This window comes from Vicugna pacos, chromosome 23 (genome assembly GCF_048564905.1).
Source record: "Vicugna pacos chromosome 23, VicPac4, whole genome shotgun sequence".
Classification (NCBI taxonomy): Eukaryota; Metazoa; Chordata; class Mammalia; order Artiodactyla; family Camelidae; genus Vicugna; species Vicugna pacos.
Genome location: NC_133009.1, coordinates 17,659,429 through 17,671,595, shown reverse-complemented (window position 1 = coordinate 17,671,595; position 12,167 = coordinate 17,659,429). Strand labels below are relative to the sequence as shown.

Below are 12,167 nucleotides of genomic sequence, written 5' to 3'. Positions count from 1 at the left end.
TGAAAATTGGTTAATTAACACATCCATCACCTTACACAGTTACCTCTTTCTGTGTGTGGTAAGAATGCTTAAGATCTACTCTCAGGGGCAGGGCATAGTTCAGTGGTAGAGCGCATGCTTAGCATGCACAAGGTCCTAGGTTCAGTCCCCAATACCCCAATTAAAAATAAATAAATAAATAAACCTAATTACTTCCCCCCTAAAAAAAAAAGCAAAGAAAAAAAAAAGTCGTAAATAAATAAACAAACCTAATTACCTCCCCAAAAGAAACCAATAAATAAATAAATAATTTTTTTAAAAGATCGACTTTCAGCAAATTTTAAGTGTTCAATACAGTATTATTAGCTGTAGTCACCATGCTGTACATTAGATCCAGGGAACTTACTCATCTTATAACTGAAGGTTTGTACCCTTTGACTAGCATCTCTGTGTCTCTCCCACCCTCCCCCTCTCCCAAACCCACTCAGTCCCTGGTAACCATCATTCTACTCTCTGTTTCTATGAGTTTAACTTTTTCTTTTAAATTCCTCACTTAAGTGAGACAGCATAGTATTTGTCTTTCTCTGTCTGGCTTATTTCAGTTGGAATAATGTCCTCTAGGTTCACCCGTGTTGTTGCAGATGGCAGGATTTCCTTCTTGCACATGCTGAGCAGCATATTCCATTGTGTGTGTGTGTGTGTATGCACACATCTTTATCCAGTCATCCATCCGCAGACACTTGTTTTGGTCTCATATCTTGGCAATTGTGAATAATGCTGCAATGAACATGGGAGTGCAGGTATCTCTTCAAAATATTGATTTTGTTTCTTTTGATTATGTACCCAGAAGTGAGACTGCTGGATCAAATGTTAGCTCTATTTAAAATTTATTTTTAGAAACATCTGTACTGTTTTCCACAGGGATTGCACCAATTTACATTCTGGCCAACAGTACACGTAGATTCCCTTTTCTCTGCATTCTCACCAACACTTATCTCTTGGCTTTTTTATATGAGCCATCCTAACACGTGAGGTGACATCTTGTGGTTTTGATTTGTATTTCCCTGGTGATTAGTGGCGTTGAGCACCTTGTCAGGTACCTACTGACCATTTGTGTGTCTTCTTTGGGAAGATGTCTGCTCAAGGTCCTTTGCCTAATTTTTTTGTTTGTTTTTTTGCAACTGAGTTGTGTTTTTATTTATGTACTTTAGATAGTAACCCCTCATCAGATCTATGATTTGCAAATATTTTCTCCCATTCTGTAGGTTGCCTTTTCATTTTGATTGTTTCCTTTGCAAAGGAAGCTTTTTAATTTGATATAGAACCCCTTCTTTATTTTTGTTTTTGTTCCCTGTGCTTTTGGTGTCATACCCAAAAAAAATCATTGCCCAGACCAATGTCAAGGTGGTATTTTCCCTGTGTTTTCTTCCTAGAGTTTGACAGTTGCTGATCTTACATTTACGTCTTCAATCCATTTTGAGTTTATTTTTGTGAGTGGTGTAGATTGGAGTCCAGTTTCATTCTTTTGATTTTTAAAATTATTATGTGCAGATTTTCTTTCAGCCATTTAATTTTTTTAAAAAAGGAGGAGGGGTGCTATGTTCATTCTGTCACATTCTAAATATGGTCCTTGCCATTGGTTATTTGAATTCAAGAAAACTGTACTCATTCATCATTGATAAGCCATGTTTTTATTCTCACATTCATGGATTAGGTTTAACAAAACCTAAAAGGAATCTATAGTCCTAAATCTGAGAATAGGGCATTTGTAAACTTTAAAATTAATGCAAGCTGCCCCAGTTTCCAACTTAGAAATTTTACAAGGTGATTTTTGAACTGCTTGTTCCAAATAAGTATAGCATAATTTGAGATTTTTATGTTTGTTGAGGCTTTTTTACTTGGGTTTTACCAACTTATAATTATTCCAAAATCTAATTGTACAAGTAGCTATGGTTGTATGTATTAATTTCAGGTTAACATTACCAAATGTATTTTAGTAATTTCCCCATAGTAAATTTTATATTATTCTGGCATTCATTTCCACCATTGAAGAAACCTGAGCCCTTCATAAGGTCTTTTGTTACCAAGGTAAAGGACTGCCCTAGTGAAGGGCTTGAGGATGGGGTACTTTGTGTAGAAGAGCAGGTGAGGCTGCTGCGAGAATGGCCAAGACAGAAGTCAAGGTGCCCTTGCTGTCACCCGGGCATGCTTTCCATCAGAGTCTGCTTTCATTTCACACCTTCTCAAAGTGGATGCCGCTTCAGCTTATGCTTGAGTGCATGAAGGCTGCCTTTGTTCTATTCACAGCAGTCAAAATTCACTGCAAGACGCCCTGCCTTCTACGTTTCTTTACAGAATACCAGCAAGGCAGGGGCTTCTTTGAACATGTTACACTTTACTGTTAATTAGCATAGCACTTAGGAGCCTGTGCTTTGGTGTCATATAGACTTGTGCTAAAAATCTGAACCTGTCATTTACTGCGTGATGTAACCTCAGGCAAGTTACTCACTTTCTCTGAACCTCAGTGTCTCTTTCAGTAAAATGGGGATAATAGTAACTCTTTGAGGTCTATAAGAGATAAATTAGAGAATGTATGAAAAGCATCTGGTGCAGGTGCTTAGCTCATAATAAACACTTCATAAGTCACATCCATTCTAGCCTCTGTCTCTTACCCAGGTGTGTTATTTTTGTGTTTGTCCTTTCAGCCCCTCTTAGTCAGAACTGAATTCACTTTTGCCCTTAAAGCACACACCCAGCCGTATGATTTTCTGATGAAAGGAAGGCCTTGTTCTAATCTCATTTACAAATCATCCTTGGGTATGCAACTGGTTCATTTGCCTTTACGATTGTGCATTAAAAAAGCAGATGTATCTGGAATGTCAAAATTGAAAACAGACACAAAGTCACAGAAGTAAAAGCTCCCCCTCACTAGCGCACGCGGTGGCCGTCCTCTGTGTGGCTGCTTCGAGCAGGGCAGGCACTGCTCAGCGTCAGCGATGAGCAAACCAAAGAGGAAAGAAAACCTGCGTCTCGGTCCCTTCAGAGCACGGATGTGCAAATGGCCAGAAATGATGGTCATAAGGTCTCTAGGAATCATGAGGCTTTCAGGAACATTATAATTTATTCCTTCATTTATATTTATATAAATATGTGTTTTTATCTAAATTCCTGTATTCATTTTCACCTCCCAAAGGATATCCTCTCCGAATTCTAGTATCTCTAGAATAGAAATGCTTAAAGCCATCAAATCAGGGGGAAAGAGAAGAGAGAAAGCGCAGAAGCAAAGAGAAGGCATTATTTGGTTGGTTGCGGCTTCAGGCTTAGTGGCTGTTTGTGATGGGTGGCCCGTAGTGCCTTGATTTCATAACCTTGAAGCAATTACAGGTGTAGGTTTGGATTTGCTTCTGTAGCCACCACAGCATGAAAGCCGCCTTGGTCTAATGGCCTCCTTGTTTAATCAGTTTAACAAAAGGATACTCCTAAAAATCAGCACATTCCCCAGCCCCTCCCTTGCTTAACGTTTGTCAGCCTTGGCCGTCACCTTCAGCAGTGTGTTCCAGCGTGGAGCACCCATGGCCCTGCTGGTGTGCTTATGTGTTAAGATAAAATAACTAGCACATCAGACCCCTTATTTTATGGGTATTAATGCTTAAGGCCAAGCTAAGTTAAAAAAGTAATGCCTCCAAATTTGATTTAAATAGGATTAAGTAAATAATAGCACAGGTGAGATACGGACTTGGTTTAAAAAAAAAAAAACAACACACAGAATCTGGAATCAAATAGCAGCTTAGAAGAGAAACCCTCCATCTGGGTTTCTGCAGGAGGCTTCTCCCACATGCCTTCAACCTGAGCAGGCCCGTTTGCACGAGCCCCGGGGCTTCCCAGTCTGCTAGCATCCACCACGCTCTGGGACGCACGTTTCTACTTCGAGGCTTCAACCTCAGTGAGGAGGAGACAGAGATGTGATGTCTGACACATGCAGGCAATAAATAAATGTTGCTTGAATAAACAGCCCAAGCTTTGGGTGTATGAGAAAGCAGCTTTCAGATTTTCCAGATTTCAGACTGAGTCTTGACTTCTGTAACGTCAGGTATTGTAATTTTCTGTGGCAAGGACCAGGCCGTGGGGCAAGTTGCAAAATTTAAAATCAGAACATTGAGAAGCGCTGACAGTTTCGTCTGACGTGATTAAGACCTGCCAGGTGTGGAGGGGATAACTTTTCCTGTACTACTGGAACTCTACTAAAAAAAAGGGAATATCCCATATTTAAAGCTTATGATGGTCCTCAAACATGATGCTAACTGGTAAGTGATACAAGCATTTTGAAAATGTAAATGCTATGTCAATGCTGACTGTCATAGAAATTTACATAGTACCTTTCTTCTGGTGGAAAAATCATAAAAATGGTATCTCAAGGGTTGATACAATTCAAACTGCTTTTTTGCTTTGCAATTCTGTTCCTTCAAGGAACTCCTGGGGAAATCAGAAAGAGGGACACTATTTTGACAGTTCTTTTCCCTCTAGTCATTTGCCCAGTTGGAAAGTAGGGTGGGGAGTCAGAAGAGCACGTGTGCTGGGGTCCTTCGTGTATCCTTAAGGCTAATTAACCCAGACTTAGGGTGAAGCACTGAGTGAGTTCCTTCTCAACGGAAAGTTGAGTGTTATCGTTTGAACACCCAGCCCATAGTTTTTTTGTTATTTTTCAGCAATCCTTGGCAAAGGGATTGAGGGAGTGTAGAGATACATGATTTTTTAGAATTATTAAGGAAACTACTAAACGATGGTTCCTCTGGAGGAAAGGGCACATGCAAAATAATTATAACAAAAAGTAGAATAACTAATACATAGAAAATAACTGATAGTGACCACAGAACTACATAGAACTAAAGACAACAATGGTTTGCTAAGTGCTGTTATTAACAAGAGGTGTGACATCTGGATAAGAAACAGCAAGATCAGAGGTGCTGTGCGTCACGGTGGGGTTTGTGCAGGTGGATGGCCACAGCCTCGGCAGAGATGGGACTCACTTGGGATGGGGTCGTGCTGCAGCCAACAACTCCTTCTTCTCCCGGCCGATTACCTCCGGTTGCCCCAGTGCCTGCTCAGAGCTTGGTTCATAAAAACTGTGTACCAATATGTTCACTGTACACAGTTCCTGAAATTAGAAAGAGATCGGGATGGTAAACACTTGGGACATCCCCATGAGAGAAGGCTGCATCCTCCATGTCATGTCAGGGGACAGTAGCCACTGACATGGGGAAAGTGTTTGGATTATACTGCTCAGTGAAAAGTAGCAGTCTCCAAAACAGGAGCTACTGTCTTGTTCCACTTTTGTTCAAGGATGATCTCATTTTACATACGTGACAAGATCTACTCAGGTTTTGATGGGGGTTACCACTGAGTGATGATCTTATAGGTGGTCCTGTTCTGGGGGGAGGTGTGTGTGTGTTGGGTCTTTTCTACATAAGTATAAGGTGATAGGCTAAAAGCTCAGATTTTAGAGTTGGAATGTGTCCCTGGCTTTGCCACTTGGGTGACTTCTTTGAGTCATTTAACCTCTCCAAGCCTCAGTCTCCTGATTTCTACAGCGGATCAGTAATGGTAGCTACTGTATAGGATCGTTCCCAACCTTAATGCATATTTTATAAAGGAGGAAGTGCTATCAAGGAAGGGAGGGGGGAAGGTAGGAGGGGAGAAATTAGTTCACTCTGTAAAAGCTGCCTTAAGATCCAAGCCCACAGCCGGGGCTCGTGGTGGGGGCCGCAGAGCTGGGTGCCGCCAGGGCCAGAGCCGACTTCTCTGCTCGGCAGGTCTCTACTTGGGGTATTTGGCCTAAAGAACAAATCCCCCTCCCCACCCACTAGTCTCCCAGAGAAACTGCCTTATTTATATTCCAAAGGGCTTCTCAGCTGAAAATGCCAACACTTATAAATATTGGATGAGAGTGAATTAAAACTACCAGTGGAGTCTAAATCTCTCCTGTGGTTCTGAGGAGGGGGTGTTCAGAGACAGGATTTAACTCATCCCAACAGGCTTGAAAATGGGTCTGTGCTTCCTCCCGGAGCCAGACTATGCTTTCCCCCAAGGAATCCACACCACCGAGTCCCCGCACGCTGCACTGAACAGCAGCCCTTGACTTGACGCTGCCACATTCAACAGAGAGGCTGAGGAATGAACCTAATTATTCACAAAGCAAAGGTGATGAGAAGACAAATGCCAACCTGAGAAAATGGGAAAGTGGAGAGCCCATGCTGCTGTGTCCCGTGATTGTGCCTAAGTAGAGATGGCTCATGCCTCAGCATTACTGAAGAAGCTTCTGTAGCACCTTGACTCTGATTTTATTTTTCCCTGAATGCAAATTATGCTTATCTTTCAAATTAGCCTTCTCTAAAAAGGCTTCTTCTTTTTTTTTTCTTTTCCTTATCCAAGCAAGTCAACATTATAGTGGTTCAGGTTTTGGAAAGCAAGAGCATCCTATGTGCTGTTGGGAAAAGAACAGCATGGAAATTTACTTGGAACAATTACTCCTAGCATCATTAGTAATGATGGAACATCCTCAAACTGAGTGGAGTTTTACATGATTCGTTTAATATTGTAAAACAACTCAATAACATTTTGAAAGTAATGTGGGGTTAATTAAGTTTCTGAATTTCATTTGACTTTTTGAGTTTTAGTGTTCCTTTTATTCTGGTTTGGAGATTCAGCTAGAACTGTATTTGCTGATTGGCTGTTACAAAGATAACGCTTGGGAAAAGATGTCTTCATTCAGAACTGCTCATAGCTTGAAAGTTATATTCATTCAACAGACAGTGGTTGATCACCTCCTAAGGCATCAAGAGAAGTTGAGATCTTGACCCTTGAAATCTCAGAACTATATTGAGCTGTGCTGAGTTTTCAGTAGCCCATTCTCCAAAAGGAAGCAACGCGCTGTTCCAACACCTTGATCCCTAATAGCAGGTGGAAATCACAGCCTGGTTATACTTATCCCTCAGTGTTCTCTAAACCCATGATCCTATGAGACTTGTGTGTATCTGCACTAATTTAAAGCCAGCACTTGACTGGGTGAAGAATCTGTAATTGCTAGATCAAGTACCAGTGAGTTTTTCCCACGTTTGAATTTCTCTCAGTATCTAATCCATGCCACGCGTTCTACAACTCAATTAGACACTGCTGTTTTACCTCCTGGTTGTCCCACGTGTGCCTCCTATTTCCATGATCAGGCGCCAAACCTTCCCGGGTCACCTCTGCCACATTCTGAGCACTCTGGGGCAGCATAAGTGCCTACTAATATGAAATTCCTCTGCACGGTACACAGTCATATTAAACTACGGTTTAGGGATATAAATAGGGTAAATCCCTCATTTCCCCCGCTGTCATAAAGAATGGCTTCCATGAGCATTTTCTCTCTCCCAAGACATTTTGTGCCCAACCAGAGGCTGACACACCATATCAAGTAAAATATGCGTCTGTTTAATCTCAGATGGAAAACATATTCGTTCTGAATATATTATGAGACTTGAAAAATGGTCCAGAAAATCTGGGAACTTTAAGGAACAAAGAAAAGCTGCTCCTTTGCCTCCTCAATCATATTGAGATCAGGAAATGGAAATACCAGCTGATGTTCAAAAAAAATCATGATGTTGAGGAACATATATTAGCTTTACAATCCAGCAAGTACATGGGATATGAATAGACATGACACTTCAGGGTTTCAGTTTAAAAAGAAAAAAACACTATTGAATCTTTAACAGAAGAGTGTTAGGATGTGCTTGATTATTCTTTCAGTCAGTGATGCCTTGAGCAGATAAACCGAAGAGCTCTGACATGTGCACCTGCCTTTTGATTTTGCGGGTGGTAGAGACACCTCCATTTGTAGAAGATGCAGAGTGAACAGAGTAGACAGAAGCTGGCCCAGGAAGAGTTCCTAAAACTCCATGTCCATCCTCCATCATCCCTGCCACAGCGCCCTGAACTGAAAGGCACCGGGTTGGTGAATTAAGCTGAATTCCCTGCTGTGTACACAGAACTGTTAGTGCTCAATAAATATTTACTGACTTAAATTTACGGACAAGACTGGATTTTCACTCTCCTAAACTGAGAGTGGGATTCTGTGCTAATAAACATCTCTTCCTGAATTATGCATTTCTTTGCCCTCTGGTTTGCTCTGAGCTGTACACCCCAGTGTATACCCTTTGTCTTAATGGCTGCAGTTAAAAATCTACCTCATTTTAATTGACCTTTAGGAAAACTGAGGATGTCATCTATTTCTGGATTCCAGAAAGAAGTTACACATACCCTAGGTCCCTTCTTCTCTGACCGATTGGAACTGCCTTTTCCCACGTGAAATTATTGCTTATCCCTCCCACCCCCAACTCCAGCCCGGTCTTTACAGTCTTGTGAGTCACCAGCCGGCACCTGGAACGTGTGGTCGGTGTGTGCAATCGACCAGCGTGGCAGAAGCAACTGTCCGGCAGCCTCAGATTCCTCCTTTCTTTGTTTTCACTCTTTCAGGACTCTGTTTAGTTACTCAGATCAAATCGCCTGACAGGCCACTTTTGTCACGTTTATGTTGATTCCTTGCTGGGTGAAAGAGTGGGGAATGAGTGTTTAAGGTGCTAAAGAAAAAGCTGTGAGGCACGGATTCTCCAGTAATGAAAACTGCTGATAATCACCAACAGAGGAGATATGTATTCCACTGTTGACATGCTAGAAAACCTCCAGATTAGGGCACAGGGAACTGTATTCAATATCTTGTAATAACCTATAATGGAAATGAATATATATCTGAATCACTTTGCTGTACACCTGAAACTAACACAATATTGTAAATCAACTATACTACATTTTTTTTTTAAAAAAAAGGCCAGTTCCTTGTTGAGGAGAGCTACATTACTAAGCACATTACTGATCTTTTCATTGACTGCAACATCGTATGGAAATTATTCTAGAAGTAAAAGAAAAAGGAACATGGTGCACATATCACCATCTGAGGGTAAATCAAAGCGCAGGATGTGAATCAGATCTGACTTGAGAAGCCATGATCTTGTCACAGTCTAGAGCCATAAGTAACGAAAAGCTTAGTCTTCTTTTTTTCCCTTTGTATTCTTTTTTGGGAACAAAGTAACCCCCTGAGAGTCCTCTAACTTAAATATTTGGCTTCCCTGAATGCCAACTGGGATGGCTGCAGACCATGAGTGTTGCTGCGGGTATAGGTGGCTGATGGCACGTTCACAGCCTTGACCCAGAGGCTGACTGGGATTTCCTTGAACTCCTAGGAGCCGAGGTGACCTACATGAACATGACTGCCTACAACAAGGGCCGGCTGCAGTCCTCCTTCTGGATCGTGGACAAACAGCACGTTTACATCGGCAGTGCCGGTTTGGACTGGCGATCCCTGGGACAGGTAATCTTTCCTTTATCGTCAAAACAGCTACCTCCCTAAAGCATCCAGTCACCTGTACTGTAGGGAAATAAAACCTACAGCATGTATTATTTTTAACTGCGTAGCTTTAGTAGGGTCACCTTGATTTAAAGTGAAATGATAAACCTTTCCTTGTCAGAATCATCTTACCAAAAAAGCTGCCACCGTGGCTTAGGGGCTTTTGTAAAATTCAGGTGCTGCTCCCAGATTCTTTAGAGAATGCGGGTGTGTAATTTGTATTACACAAAGCTGAATTTTCAGGATGAGATCACATAATCTATCAGACAGAGGAAAACATGCAAATTCAGTCTAGGATTGTATGTTGTAGAATAATAATTTGTGTTATCCCTTTAATAAATCTTAAGATGAAGATGTTACCATCTTTCTCTTTGCAAATGATTAACTTCAAATATCTTGAAAATACACTTGAACTTTTTTTCTTTAATTTTCATGTATTTATTTGTGCCAGAGGTGATGCCTAGAGGATTACAGTCACCTCTTTCCTTCCAAGCAGTGGCAGGAAGTTTTCCATTACTGGGTGCATAAGAATGGCCAGTCAAACGTGCACGCACAGAGTCCATACATACTACGTCTCAGCTGAGCTCTTGTGACATTAACATCACTGAGATAACAGTGAATTACACTGCACCTTATTTGTCCCTATGGGGCGAAAGCACTGATGTGCAGACAGACACAAGGACCATAGCTTGAAAGACAACACCACATAGGATAAATCTGAGAGAGGGTAACATTATGTTTGCACTGTTAGCTTCAGGCATGTAACCATTTGCCTCCCGATTTCCACCCTTCTCCTGTTCTCTTTCTTAAGCTGCCACCTTTCATGCACACACGCTCCATCTAGCTTTCCTCTTTACATGGGTGAGGCAAATATAAGTGCTCAGGTATAAAAGAAATAGGCAAATGAAATACTAAAACCCCAGTTATTTCCCTCTCTGTGGAACAGTGTGGAGCCAAAGTACAGCTTATCCAAGGTGGTTTCCTAGTTCTGTCAGTCAAGGGGAGCAGAGTAGCCTAGTCCCGCGGGCCAAGCGCTTGGTGTCTCGAATAAGACAGACAGTCCCCCTTCCGAGCAAAGGAGGGGACACTGAAAGAAAACTTCGTGTTTCATTTTGGATGAAGACATTGTCAAAGGTTTATGTTTACTAGGAAGTTTGGTGCTACCTACTGATATAAAAATGATTCTGAATGAAATAATAATATCAGTACTAAAATAGCAACAATAACTAGCTTATATTGAATGCCAGGTGCTGTTCTAAGCCGTGTAAATGGATTGTTTAATTTAAACCACACAATGACCCTAAGAGGTAAATACACCCGTTACAAAGAAAGGTAGACTTGATCTGAGAACTGAGTTCTGATATTGAATGTTTTAAGCTAATTTCTTCCAATATGAATTCAGATATGAAAGATAAAAATTTTAATTCTGTATATTGATGCCTGATGGCCCTTTAAACACACACACAAAAGAAAATAGTGATTATGGCAGTGTTGGCTTATCTCAGAAACAAGACGTGAGGCAATGATAGTATAAAGTTCTGTTAACTTAGACTATTTAGAGAAAAACAGTCTGCTTTATGGAAATCTCTGAGTCTATCTTTTGCTTTTTTTGTACTTACAAAGAACTAACCAATAAGCATCGTTTGCCCAGAAATTTTCAGCTGGTTCTCCTACATTAAATAGATAAAAATTGGTTCTGTAACAATATTAATTATATGTAAATTCTGCAAGTGGTTTTTAACTTGAGCATCATTTGCTTTTTTTTTTCTTCTTTAGAAAATGTACTTCCCCACCACCACATTTTATTTTCTTTGTCGTTAACTGATAGGGTCTTAAGTTATAGGAATTCCATTTGAATGAGGTTTGAATTATTGAGGTTTAATGCTATTGTTCTCCAAATTTGTAAGCAAGTTATCTTGATTTTCTTTATTTCCTTCTACTCCTTCCTGTATATTCAAGGGCTTGTTTCCTTGCTTGAGGATTATTCCTTTGTCTTTTTTGGTCATTGCTGTTGTTGGTTTTGTAGGAAGGTAGACTGATCTTTTAAATATTTATTCTTTATCTATGTCATCATTTGGATATTATTTCCTTTGGAAACCATTGTAAAACATGGAAATTTCCCCCTTTTAAACATGGTAAATACAGAGCAAAGATAAGGTGCAAGTTATTTCTTATTATTCCTATGAAAAATACAAGCTATCTTACGCTGTTCCCTGGTTTACACGTTCCTAAATTGTAGCTAGTTTCCCTTCAGTTATGGAGACGACCAGAGGGAGACACGGTTGAGTGCCTGGACCTGGTTCTCTGTTTCCTTTCATAAGGACCGGTCAACTCCTTGTGCTTCATTTAATGCCATTCTCAGTAGGAACTGGAGATTTACAGCCTCTCCACTGTTGCTGTTGCGTGCCTTTGGGTCCTCCAGGTGTGTCTAGAAGACATGTCCCTCTGACCTGGTCCCAGGCTGCTTTGTTCTCAGCTCCTAAACCTCATGATGGGAGGGAGAGGAAACAAAGTGGACTTCTTAGATTTCTCCACTTCAGCTCAAATCTACCAACAAAGTTATGCTTTTAAAAGCCTCAGTGAATTAACATGCTATTTCTTAGGTATGGAATGCATGTATTATAAGAATTTTAAAATAAACTCATTTTCTAATCCAGAACATCCCCTTAAAGAGAGGGCAGGTGAAGGGTCCCACGCGCCAGCTGCCCATGGAAACAAGTCTTTGGGGAAGGACAGCCCGGGGTTGGTT

General features: G+C 40.9%; 1 protein-coding gene across 3 annotated transcripts in view; it reads left to right on the top strand.

Annotated features, from left to right (window-relative positions):
* Positions 1 to 12,167, top strand: part of PLD5 (phospholipase D family member 5) — a 221,847-nt gene that overhangs the window by 142,566 nt on the left and 67,114 nt on the right. For all 3 annotated transcript variants that reach the window (XM_072948246.1, XM_006198799.4, XM_031690058.2), the window contains one exon: positions 9,255 to 9,382. In XM_072948246.1, the coding sequence (XP_072804347.1) occupies positions 9,255 to 9,382 (128 nt within the window). The remainder of the gene's footprint in view (positions 1 to 9,254; positions 9,383 to 12,167) is intronic.